Source organism: Doryrhamphus excisus, linkage group LG6 (genome assembly GCF_037039965.1).
Source record: "Doryrhamphus excisus strain RoL-2023G ecotype Guam linkage group LG6, RoL_Dexc_Guam_v1.1, whole genome shotgun sequence".
NCBI classification, from domain to species: Eukaryota; Metazoa; Chordata; class Actinopteri; order Syngnathiformes; family Syngnathidae; genus Doryrhamphus; species Doryrhamphus excisus.
In genome coordinates this window covers 10,908,432-10,921,503 of record NC_136362.1, presented here as the reverse complement: position 1 = coordinate 10,921,503, position 13,072 = coordinate 10,908,432, and the positions used below count along the sequence as shown (strand labels likewise).

The following is a 13,072-nucleotide window of genomic DNA, read 5'->3' as shown; positions in this document are numbered from 1 at the left end:
TTATTGGCAATCCATATTTTTTGAACTAGATCTATTCTAGGAAAGTAAGATAATATTACAGGGGCGAGAGGGCTGGTATTGTTTTTTTTTGCAGAGTTCATGACATTGACAATCCAAAAAAACATACTTTTGGCCATTTTTGTGTGTGTTATATCATAGTTATCACAAACAATATTTTTGGATTTGCTGTGAGGCCACAGCTGTATGTGTTTGGTTCCCGGAATGTGTTATGATCGTGATGTCACAGTCAAGATGGTGTCGGTTTCGAACACTCCCCGGGGGGGGGGGTGATTTATGACAAAAATATGACAAAAATGTTTTACTAAGTGAGTACTTTGTTTCTTTTCAAACTTTCTTTGGTGTCTTGAGCACTTTAAGGTGAATCAGTGACAAATTTAAAATAATTTTTTAATGAAATGCAAAACAAAATGATGGACAGTTTCAGTCGTATTTTTGGAATTTATGACTGCACAAACCCCATTGAGCGGCTATAAAATATCATAAAATCTCAACTGCACATTCTTCCACATTTATGTATGTAACCATAATACGAACATATGTTCATTTATGTTTGTATCTGCCCTTTTTATAGTCAGCAAGACAGATCACCTTTCTGCATCTGTTATCCATCCCATATTTCACTGCACTGCAGCTTTATATACATATATGATTCACCCGTCACTATATGTTTAAGAAATCATACTGCAGCATTGTGTGATACTGCATAGGTTAGATTTGCTGCAGTATTTATGTAAGGAAACGACCAGCCACGTTTCCTGCTGTCACCAAGAAAAAGTTAGCCCGTGTTATGAGCATGTGTTTCATGTTTCATGTTTTCAACGTTCAACCGCGTGCCTTGTTTAATATGCTGTGTTCTGCATCTTAAAAAACAGACGCCACATGTTCCACAAACTTCATATTAATACTCAATATCCATAATAAGACGTAGTTATCACATACCGCAGCAAGTGCTGTACGTTTATGTTCGCTAATCACGGAAACAAATAAAGTATAACGTATGACCATTTTCATGTAGAGGCTGCTTGATCCTTCCAGGTGGTTCCGATTACACGAGAAAGCAATGAAGCGCTTTTCCATAAATTTCGAATGACAAACTGATATTATTCAGCCACCAGTGGCCCTCCGACAACCTCCTCATTCCCTCGCTGCTGAATTGCTTTGGCGTGGGATCAAAAGTTCCCAGGTGGGTTTTTATGAAAACCAGTAAACCGGTTGATGTACTTGTTACCTCACATTGGTGTGTGTTGGCGATGGATTTTTAAAGAAACCATAACAAACAGATTGTGGACTTGTTTAGAAAGTCAAGTATGTATTTATATTAAGATATTATGAGGATATTATTCCCCTTTTAATTATCAAACTTTATGCTAAATCATAAACCAAAATAGGCGGCACGGCGGTCGAGTGGTTAGCGCGCAGACCTCACAGCTCGGAGACCAGGGTTTAATTCCACCCTCGGCCATCTCTGTGTGGAGTTTGCATGTTCTCCCCGTGCATGCATGGGTACTCCGGTTTCCTCCCACATTCCAAAAACATGCTAGGTTAATTGGCCACTCCAAATTGTCCATAGGTATGAATGTGAGTGTGAATGGTTGTTTGTCTATATGTGCCCTGTGATTGGCTGGCCACCAGTCCAGGGTGTACCCCGCCTCTCGTCCGAAGACAGCTGGGATAGGCTCCAGCACCCCCGCGACCCTCATGAGGAAAAGCGGTAGAAAATGAATGAATGAATGAATAAACCAAAATAATACATACTGGGTATATTTTGATGTCCAGACCAGGGCTGGTCCTAGCTGGTCGGAAGGGACTAGATAGGGGACGGCAGCTGTCCGATGTAGCCTGCTCAAAGACTAGATAGGACAGCCCTAGTCTGATGGGATAAGAGAACAGGCAAACCCGCTGGGCAGTCCATGCTCAAACACTAGGTAGGGTAGTTGTCACCCCCGATTTAGTTCCTTCAGACTAACGTAAGTACCAGGTAGGACAGATAGTCTCTTCAGACCCGCTTAAAGATAAGACAAGATATGACAACACCCCAAATTGTGGACTAGAACTGTATACTCCCAGATGAAACAGGACTGGAGGGGGTGTAGAGCTGTCTTATCTAGTCTTTGAGCGAGACAGAAGGGACCCCCAGTATAGTCCATTCAGAAGAGCTGTCCTATCTAGTCTTTAAGCATGTCCGAATGGACTAGATAGGGGAGTAGAGCTTTTGAGTGAGTTTGACAGGACTAGCCCCAATCTCTTCCCTTTACTAGATTAAAGCTGTCCTATCTAGTCTTTAAGCAAGTCTGAATGGACTAGATAGTAGGTGAGTAGAGCTGTCCTATCTAGTTTTTAAGTGAGTTTGAAGGGACTAGCCCTAATCCCGTCCCATTAGATTGGAGCTGTCCTATCTAGTCTTTAACCAAGTCTGAATGGACTAGATAGGTGAGTAGAGCTGTCCTATCTCGTCTTTCAGTAGTCTGAAGAGACTAGATGGGGGAGTAGAGCTGTCCTATCTAGTTTTTGAGAAAGTCTGAAGGGACTAGTTCACAATCCTATCCCTTTAGACAAGAGCTGTCCTATCTAGTCTTTAAGCAAGTCTGAATGGACGAGATAAGACACTCGAGCTGCCCTACCTAGTCTTTCAGTGAGTCTGAAGAGACTAGATGGGGGAGTAGTGGGAGTAGACCTATTCTATCTAGTTTTTGCGAAAGTCTGAAGGGACTAGTTCACAATCTCATCCCTTAAGACTAGAGCTGGTCTATCTAGTCTTTAAGCAAGTCTGAATGGACTAGATAGGACACTTGAGCTGCCCTATCTAGTCTTTCAGTAGTCTGAAGAGACGAGATGGGGGAGTAGAGCTGTCCTATCTAGTTTTTGAGAAAGTCTGAAGGGACTAGTTCACAATCTCGTCCCTTTAGACTACAGCTGTCCTATCTAGTCTTTAAGCAAGTCTGAATGAACTAGATAGGTGAGTAGAGCTATCTTATCTCGTCTTTGAGCACATGTGAAGGGACTAGTCCCCAATTTAGTCCCCAATCCAGTCTCTTTAGACAACAGCTGTCCTATCTAGTCTTTAAGCAAGTCTGAATGGATTAGATAAGACACTTAAGCTGCCCTATCTAGTCTTTCAGTAGTCTGAAGAGACTAGATGGGGGAGTAGAGCTGTCCTATCTAGTTTTTTGTCCTATCTAGTCTTTAAGCAAGTCTGAATGGACTAGATAAGACACTTAAGCTGCCCTATCTAGTCTTTTAATAGTCTGAAGAGACTAGATGGGGGAGTAGAGCTGTCCTATGTAGTTTTTGTCTAGTTTTAGGTAAGGAATTAGAATGGTCCTATCTGGAAAACGTGCATAAACATAATAAAAATATATATATCCTATGTATAATACTAAAATGTATTTGTTTGGATTCTATTAAAGTGACAATGCTAAAATAAGACCATGTGCAAAAAAACGAACTTCATTAGCTATCAGTTTTTATTTTCTTTGCACGTGTATACTGCTTCTTGCATCAATGGATTACACCAACACCCTTTATATAGTCTAGTAGTGCATTAGTCTATTACAGCAGCCGCTATCATCTTTGCCTTACATTAGCACACAATTGCTAAACACATCAGTGAGCAACATTCAAGTCTTGTACAAGCAAATTGCCCTAAATGCACACACGATCTCCACTGTTACGTGAGTGTAGTGAATGTTAATGAGGGGGGGGGGGGTCCAGTACAGTGAATTCATAACAAAAGGATACAATTGGGTAAGTGTCATGTCAAGGGCAAGTATGATGATGGTCTTTCGGCACTTGTGTGTTGAGCGTTGCAGCTGTAAATCATTTGCATACTATAGGAAAAGGCATCTTTGAGGCAAAGAGAAAATGAAAGGATGAAACGTCAAGCAGTCAAGCAATGAAATGTGAAAGTGTTGGAGAAATGTAATTCATGTATGAGTGAGTTTGCATGGTCCCTGTCCTCCATGTTGCTAAAAGCCAGTGAACTACGGCAGTAAGGAAGTTTCCACTGAATGTAATCATCTTGGAAAAAACTCTAAACAGCAGTTAACATTTTTGCTTTTTGGTCCATGCTGCAGAGACATTAGAGACGTATCAGTGGACACACGGCTAATTCGGAGTACATGACAGCGAGGAGAGTGAGTAAGTACACACAGGAGAGGAGTGAAATACATAGATGGAGTGCTTGGAGGAGGTAGAAAGGAGGATAAATAAGGCAAGTGATGGAGAAAAGTGTTTTAATGCAAGATCTCCAGCAGGAGACGCTTGAAGTCGCCGCCGCACTCCGAATCCAAGGCGTCTTTTAGGGTGACGTCGTACTTCTCCAGGTACATGTCCTTCACCGTCTCAAGGTCAATCTGTTTGGTAAAATTGCCGTCAGCACAGAAACAATGACAGAATTGTATTTGAATTTCATTCATTTTCTACCGCTTATCCTCACAAGGGTCACAGGGGTGCTGGAGCCTATCCCAGCTGTCTTCAGGCGAGAGGCGGGGTACACCCTGGACTGGTGGCCAGCCAATCACAGGGCACATACAAGACAAACAACCATTCACACTCACATTCATACCTATGGACAATTTGGAGTCGCTAATTAACCTAGCATGTTTTTGGAATGTGGGAGGAAACCGGAGTACCCGGACAAAAACCCACGCATGCACGGGGAGAACATGCAAACTCCACACAGAGATGGCCGAGGGTGGAATTGAACTCGGGTCTCCTAGCTGTGAGGTTTACGCGTTAACCACTCGTCCGCCATTCAACCCATGAAGTAAGATTCCTTATTTATAAATAGAACATTTTTGTAATTAGACCTTCTAAAAATGTTTAAATGATTAGAGTCCTCTAGACATGAAATAACACCCCTATAGTAACATTTACACTCGTGTTACCCAATGTGGTAGACATAATAAAAGTTAATTCATGCATTCATTTTCTACTGCTTATCCTCACGAGGGTCACAGGGGATGCTGGAGCCTATCCCAGCTGTCTTCGGGCAAGAGGCGGGGTACACCCTGGACTGGTCGCCAGCGAATCACAGGGCACATATAGACAAACAACCATTCACACTCACATTCATACCTATGGACAATTTGGAGTCGCCAATTAACCTAGCATGTTTTTGGAATGTGGGAGGAAACCGGAGTGCCCGGAGAAAATGAAAAAAAATGAAAAAAAGATGGCTGAGGTTGGAATTGAACCCAAATCGGTCACCTAGCTGTGAGGCCCTTATTTGAATTTAATTTTAAAAAATGCCGGCATGTGTTGCAGTATTATGAACTTTCATACTGTGACTTCCTGTTCAGTGCAAAGTAAGCTTCAAAACAAAAGCATAGCTTGATTAACCTGGATTCTACCACAGTAACTAGTTTCGGTTTCAATAACAACATATCCCTGATCAATGATTAAAGCTGCCACAATTAATCCATTACCCAACTAATCAACAACTTTTTTGCTATTCGATTAATCTTTTTTGAAATAAAAATTTTCTACGCCTACCAGTATAAAGATATCACACACACACACACGGGCGCACTCACCTCAGAGCGACCCACAATGATGCGGATGAGTGTGTCCTCATCAGTACCGATTCCTTTCATGGCAGCGTTAAGACGCCGGGCGAAGTACAGCTGCGGGTTCTTGGCACACCTTACTATACAACACACACATTCACTAAATTTAGGGCACAAATATTTATTATTATAAATATAATATTATTAACTCTAAGAATTCTGGTTTGGCACCAGGGAATTATTATGGGAAATCCTTAAGTTGCATACCGAGAGTGATGTAACAGTCCTTTAGAGTTCCTGTGGCCTCTGAGTCAATTGTGTCCAAAATATCCGTCCCTGAAAGCTTCAAGGCAAAAAAAGTTGCAATGAATCAACACGGACATAAAGTCAAAATGAAAAGTGGTGCTTCCTTACAGGATGAACACTACTTACCGCCTCATAAGCCTTAAAAGTGGCCTGAAGCTGCATGTAGTTCCTCTGTGCCAAGATGTGGCTGAAGGTGGACTCGTCCGTGCCAAACATGCCTTCTCCTGCCTGTGGGTTACAAATAAATAAAAGCAGGAAACCCTTCAGTATACAATCTGGTTCCAATTTCCAGGAAAGATGTAAACACAGCATTTGGCTAAAAAAACTGTTTGAAGCTAAATAAGATCCAAAACAGGAAGCTGCTTCACAGGCTGACTCAATCATGCGCTCATTTTCAGGTACTAAAAAACGTGCTTGAAATGGGAGTGAGTCAAAAAAAAGTAAACAAGCATTACGGCTCTTTATTAGCTGATCAAAAGGTTTAAGACCACGGCCTTTAAAAGACAAAATATTCTCAAAAATGTGGATTCAATGTCATTTTCACACTGTATTCATCTCTTGATGACAAAGGCAAAAAAGCTTTCTCTCTTAGAATGCGAGCATATTGTTGAGCTGCATAAGTAAGGCCTTTAGCGTAGCGCCACTAGCGGAACCAATCAGAGTCAGACCAGGGACGGGGTACACCCTGGACTGGTCGCCAGCCAATCACAAGGAGAGTGAGTCCTTGCTGCTATTGGAATCTTAATATCCCAACCAGCAATTATGGAGCACTGGAGGTTCTAGTTGGGCTCCCATGCCCAAACATTCATTCAGACACTACCAACGTAAAATGCAGAATATTCATTCATTCATTCATTTTTTACCACTTTACCTCACAAGGGCCACGGGGGTGCTGAAGCCTATCCCAGCTGTCTTCAGGCGAGAGGCAGGGTACACCCTGGACTGGTCGCCAGCCAATCACAGGGCACATATAGACAAACAACCACTCACACTCACATTCATACCTATGGACAATTTGGAGTCGCTAATTAACCTAGCATGTTTTTGGAATGTGGGAGGAAACCGGATGCACGCATGCACAGGGAGAACATGCAAACTCCACATAGAGCTGGCCGAGGGTGGAATTGAACCCTTGTCTCCTAGCTGTGAGGTCTGCGCGCTAACCACTCGACCACCGTGCAGCCCTCATGCCCAAACAATTAACATTGAAATATTGCTTTGGCAGACATAAAATCAGATGATGAAAAAGTTCTGCTTTCCACACCACATCTGAGAAAGTACCTCAAACAAAGACGTGGCGTCCTGTTCGGCTAAACCCTCATCCACCTCGTAGCCCTCGTCTCTGCTGGCCTGTAGACAGGTTCAGTGATGAAGACAAAGAGATTTCGCAAGCGGATTACACAAATATCCTCACATATTCGATGGGATCATAATCATCTGCAACACATTCATAGGATAGGAAGTCACAAGGCTTTGTTGTGTTTGTGGTTTCTTTCAAGAGGGGAAAAAAAAAGGGGACGGGGGTTGAGAGGGATGGGGGACGGTATGCAGGCATAACAATGGCGCCGTGTGTTGCTAAACATCTCAGTAGGCGAACACGAGCGCAGACTAAAAATGCACCATTCATATTAATAACTCTTTTACTGAATGTTCCATCAATCAGGTGAATGAAAAGCTTACCTGCATCAGCGAGATGAGAAGGTTCCTCACATCTCCACTGGTGTCATCCTCAATATCGGCCTCTAGGTCACGTTCATGCACTGCAAAATCGTTACATTTGAAAGTGTATCACTGTAATACAGTAATCCCTCGTTTATCACTGTTAATTGGTTCCAGCGATAAAGTAGTAAGTCAAGGTGTATTTTATTTAACTAGTATTTTTATGACTCAGCCCAAAACAAAAACCTACCCTGGGCATAGGCCTCCCTGTAGGCGATGATGTCCTAGTAGAAAACACAAACATCGCTTGAACAGGAACAAGAACAGGAACATACAAGAATACTGACAAAATGCTAACGTTACAGGCAGGGAGTAAAAAGTAAATTTAAAAAAAAAAAGGAGCGCTTGATTTGCTCACCCGCACAGGTAATCTCATCTCCTTGGAGGATCAGTTATCAGAGCTAACTTTTACCCTCCTTGAAGATGTGTGTGGCGTGGAGACACCACATACGTAGACACCACCTTCATGTTTTGCCATGAGTTATTCCTTGACTTCAACAGTGGTTCTCATGTTCTTTATTAAAATTCTGGCACCTGCAAATTTCTTTGGTTCCATTTTGGAGCAAGAAAAGCAGAGACTTGTGGTAATAAACGCGACTGAACTGAAGAAATAAGAAACTCATGGCAAAACAGGAAGGTGGTATCCGTGTTGATCCTGTTCCCACATTGTATTTTTCGCAATACTAACGTTTTCAATGACGGTAAAAGTAACCTTAAATATTAATTTGTCATTTATATGCATTTTGCATTTTACAATTGTAAAACAGGCAAAAACATGGCAAAACAGGAAGGTGGTATCCGTGTTGATCCTGTTCCCACATCATATTTTTCGCAATACTAATGTTTTCAATGACGGTAAAAGTAACCTTAAATATTAATTTGTCATTTATATGCATTTTGCATTTTACAATTGTAAAACAGGCAAAAACATGGCAAAACAGGAAGGTGGTATCCGTGTTGATCCTGTTCCCACATCGTATTTTTCGCAATACTAATGTTTTCAATGACGGTAAAAGTAACCTTAAATATTAATTTGTCATTTATATGCATTTTGCATTTTAGAATTGTAAAACAGGCAAAAACATGGCAAAACAAGAAGGTGGTATCTGTGTTGATCCTGTTCCCACATCGTATTTTTCGCAATACTAACGTTTTCAATGACGGTAAAAGTAACCTTAAATATTAATTTGTCATTTATATGCATTTTGCATTTTAGATTTGTAAAACAGGCAAAAACATGGCAAAACAGGAAGGTGGTATCCGTGTCGATCCTGTTCCCACATCATATTTTTGGCAATACTAATATTTTTAATGACGGTAAAAGTAACCTTAAATATTCATTTGTAATTTAAAACGCATTTTGCATTTTAAAATTGTAAAACAAGAACAAGGAACAAGAACAGGAACATAGTACAAGAATACTGACCTCATTAGTAGCCGTGCACAGGATCTCAACCAGCACTGCTTCGTCCGTCCCCGCCCCCTTCATGGCCTTCCTCAGTTCTTTGGCGAAGTACACATGAGGAGGGTCCAACATGGCCATGATGGCGTTCTCCAAGTTACCAGTCAACTCCTTTTTCAGGACCTCCTCTAACTCCTCAAAAAAGGGACACGAGCCAGATTGTCGACAGATAGAAAACCAGTTAAAAAAAAAGGCGGGGAGGTACTTACATCGTCGTACTTTTCAAAATAAGCTTGCTTGATCTCCAGACGTTGGGCCGCAGAGCGATTGGCCAAGATTTGAATAATGGCCTCCTCATCGGTGCCTGGGGAATATACGCAACAAGAATCAGTCAGTTAAAGTCATCAAATTTATAGTTAGCGGTATCACATGTAGGATAATCTAGCATAATTTAGAGGAATAAACAGATTTGTGCACATATAAGCCACATATGTCCATGAGCGATGAAAAACCACCCATTGGAAATTTCAGATTATTACTCGATATAACAGTCTTACAAAGAACACTAAACTCATCACGCAGCAACTAAACACTCAAAGGTATACCTACTTAATATACAAACATGTACCAATGTAAGTTTAAATAGATTTTTTTTTACGTTTTCCCATAATTCATTTCATCTGAAGGGCAAGCAGCATAGAAAATTAATGTATGGTGCTGCAATGCTGCCTATGGGAAGCTGATGTCATTGCAGCTCCCCTCTAGGGCAGGCAGCAATGAATGTCTTGCTCAGTTACGAGGCATTATGGGACAACTTTAAAAACTTGTATTGGCATATGTATATTTCTCAGGTATATCTTTGGAGTGTTAAGTCGCTGTGTGATGAGTTTAGTGTTATTTGTTAGATTTGTTATATATATTAACCCAGTGGGTTACAAGCTCGTCGTGAGTGGACCGATAGCTCATGATTGGCTCCTGCCAAAGAAGGAGTTACTGTTTCCTCACTTATTTGCAGTCTGCAAAGTATTTAAACAATGTGTAGTAGTTCTGAAGTAAAGGAGATCTCGCACTGAAAAATGTAGCAGCTTACACACCAGGTATTACGGTACTTTTCTGTAATAATGATTCCCATTGCCTCCAAAATCTACAGTATCACTGTTTTGCATTTACATCAATGTAAATATTATAGGATGTTTCCTGGCTTGCTTTCAAAAACGGTGGTTAAAAACTGGTCATGTCCTCAATGTTCTACCTGTGTGTTCTCCCCTCCACCCTAGAAAACCAGTATTTCCAGTGTGGACATGACTGGTTGTGTGTAACAAGAGCAAACATCTATCAAGCTTTACCTGCATGAAGTTTATCTTTATGTTCCAAAAAGATGAACATACTCACCTAAACCTTTGCACGCTTGTCTAATAGCCTTGATGTCGGTTGTCGTATCAAAGTCCTCAAATGGGACTATTGTGGGCTAGGGAGTAAAAACATAAGACATGAGAAGTCACAGTGTTTCCCATATATTCATTTATTGTGGGGGGGGGGGGGGGGGCAGAAGTAAAGTCGGACCGCCACAAATTGGAAAATTTGCGACAACATTTTTTTGCCAAATGTTCCTGTTAGCATACAATATGGCGCACATGTTGTAGTATTATTAATACACTGCGTGGTTCCAACTGTATTTTTACCTGCTCTGGCCCAGAAAGGTGTACTGTATTCGGGCACATGCTCCGAGCAGCCGGTGTGACGACACTGAAAGTCTCTTAAAGTGAATATTTGCTTACAAGTGAGCTCTGGAAGTTACGCAAGGCTATTAACGTTACAGGCAGGGAGTAAAAAAAAAAGGAGCGCTTGATTTGCTCACCTGCACAGGTAATCTCATCTCCTTGGAGGATCGGGTATCAGAGCTAACTTTTACTTTCCTTGGAGACGTGTGTGGCGTGTAGACACCACATACATAGACACCACCTTCATGTTTTGCCATGAGTTATTTCTTGATTTCAACTGTGGTTCTCATCTTCTTTATCAAAATTCTGGCACCTAATTTGGCACCCGAATTTCTGTGGTTCCATTTTGGAGCAAGGAAAGCAGAGACTTGTGGTGATAAACACGATTGAAATGAAGAAATAAGAAACTCATGGCAAAACAAGAAGGTGGTATCCGTGTTGATCCGTGTTCCCACATCGTATTTTTGGCAATACTAATATTTTCAATGACGGTAAAAGTAACCTTAAATATTCATTTGTCATTTATACGCATTTTGCATTTTAGAATTGTAAAACAGGTAAAAACATGGCAAAACAGGAAGGTGGTATCCGTGTTGATCCTGTTCCCACATCGTATTTTTGGCAAATTCTAACATTTTCAATGACGGTAAAAGTAACCTTAAATATTCATTTGTCATTTATACGCATTTTGCATTTTAGAATTGTAAAACAGGCAAAAACATGGCAAAACAAGAAGGTGGTATCCGTGTTGATCCTGTCCCCACATTGTATTTTTGGCAGTACTAATATTTTTAATGACGGTAAAAGTAACCTTAAATATTAATTTGTCATTTATACGCATTTTGTATTTTAGAATTGTAAAACTATAAAAAAAAATTATGTTTATTATTTACATTTTGACTTTTTACTCAAATTTTCCCCAATTTTTTCTGTTTTTTCCCTTGTTTAATAAATTTCTAGTAAAGAACCTCAGTTTGCAAATGCCGCTAAGGCTCCACTAAGCGGTTAAATCAACATTTGTTCATCATATTTGCCGAAAGCTCACATGCCAATTTTTCCCAACTTTCAATTTCCGATATCGATATCAGCCCATACTAATACCGATGATAATATTAATACATACTAATTTCCTATGGTGGAATGAACACATATGTGTTGTATGTAGCGTTTTTTTTTTAAATATCGGTTATCATTGTGAAAAAAATCTGATACCGATATCAACCATTGCATTTTTATTATGCTGATATTGGACCGATAATTATCGGTCATCCCTAATCGCAATACAAGATGCTACAAAACGTTCCTTATGAGTAATTTATCATCCCTAATGACTGAAACAAGACGAGGTTCGGGAATTGAGTTACTGGGCGTGACATGCAGGCCATTTTGTTGTTATGCAGAATGTTGCTGTGTCATGGCTGATAGCCCCCCCTCACCCCCCTTCCTCCTCCTCCTCCTCCTCCATTCATACAATGCAGTATTATTGATTACAATTTCCACATTATTACTGCTTTTGAATTATGCAAAAATAGAATTGAACCCTGAATAAAACCCACTGTTATATTTATTGTTATGATTTTTATTTGAATTTGATGTATTTATAAATACACCCTCACAAAAGCTTATAAGCTCAGGTGTAAAAAGTGCATTTTAAAGGGAAAACTCCCCAAAAAAATAGACCAAAACTAGTCCCCAAACGGTGAATAAGACATTTGACAGGTACTTTTATGACAAAAAAAAAGTAGTAATAAATACAATATAAGGTGAAATTGGATGTTGGCCTACCTGCACGTTACCCATGATGCTCCTGATTGTGTTATTATTAACACAACAAGAAAGTCTGATTTGTCTGGTTTGTTGTGTGTTCGGATGCGTGTGAGAAAACGAAAAGGAGTGTCAGGTCTGGCGGGATGATCCTGCAGAGACTCAGCCCTGTCCGGTACCGCAGAAGTGACGTCACGACTGCGTAGTGAAAAATAATTATAATAATAAAAAAATATATTTATATGAGATTTTTTTAGTTAGTCACACTGGATAACAATATACGGATGCTACGAACATCACATTTCATTTTCATTTAATGTTATTTATGCTGGACAAGCCTCATTTACTGATGTCATGATTCCATTTCTCCACAGGGTGGCGGTGTTGTACAACATGTGGGATTTTTTTCTAAATGAGCCAAGAGGGCGGAAAAAGGAGGGATGATGAAGGGCAGACACAGGAGGAAAAGGACAACAGGTGAAGCTAATAATGACCTGCAGCTGGGAAAGTAGGTAGATAAACCTTGCTAGAAGCTGACAGCCAAATGCATAAAGGTCCGACAGAAGCCTTGGATAATACTTTATGCAGCACTCTCAATGCATTATGCAAATCTGGATGGAACACAGCAAGCG

General features: G+C 40.5%; 1 protein-coding gene across 2 annotated transcripts; it reads right to left on the bottom strand.

Moving 5' to 3' along the window:
- Positions 1-3,471: 3,471 nt before the first annotated feature.
- On the bottom strand, positions 3,472-12,608 carry LOC131125342 (annexin A13-like). 2 transcript variants are annotated; one of them, XM_058066797.2, is made up of 11 exons: positions 12,462-12,608; positions 10,348-10,423; positions 9,225-9,319; positions 8,980-9,150; positions 7,744-7,777; positions 7,515-7,594; positions 7,116-7,184; positions 5,961-6,062; positions 5,796-5,871; positions 5,556-5,668; positions 3,472-4,373 (listed from the first exon to the last, which is right to left on the bottom strand). In XM_058066797.2, the coding sequence occupies exons 1-11, from the start codon at positions 12,474-12,476 to the stop codon at positions 4,254-4,256; spliced, it is 951 nt and encodes a 316-aa protein (XP_057922780.2). In that variant the 5' UTR covers positions 12,477-12,608; the 3' UTR covers positions 3,472-4,253. The 2 variants fall into 2 exon arrangements, with proteins under 2 accessions (XP_057922780.2, XP_057922781.2); XM_058066798.2 differs by having other exon boundaries at positions 8,980-9,147.
- Positions 12,609-13,072: the final 464 nt, after the last annotated feature.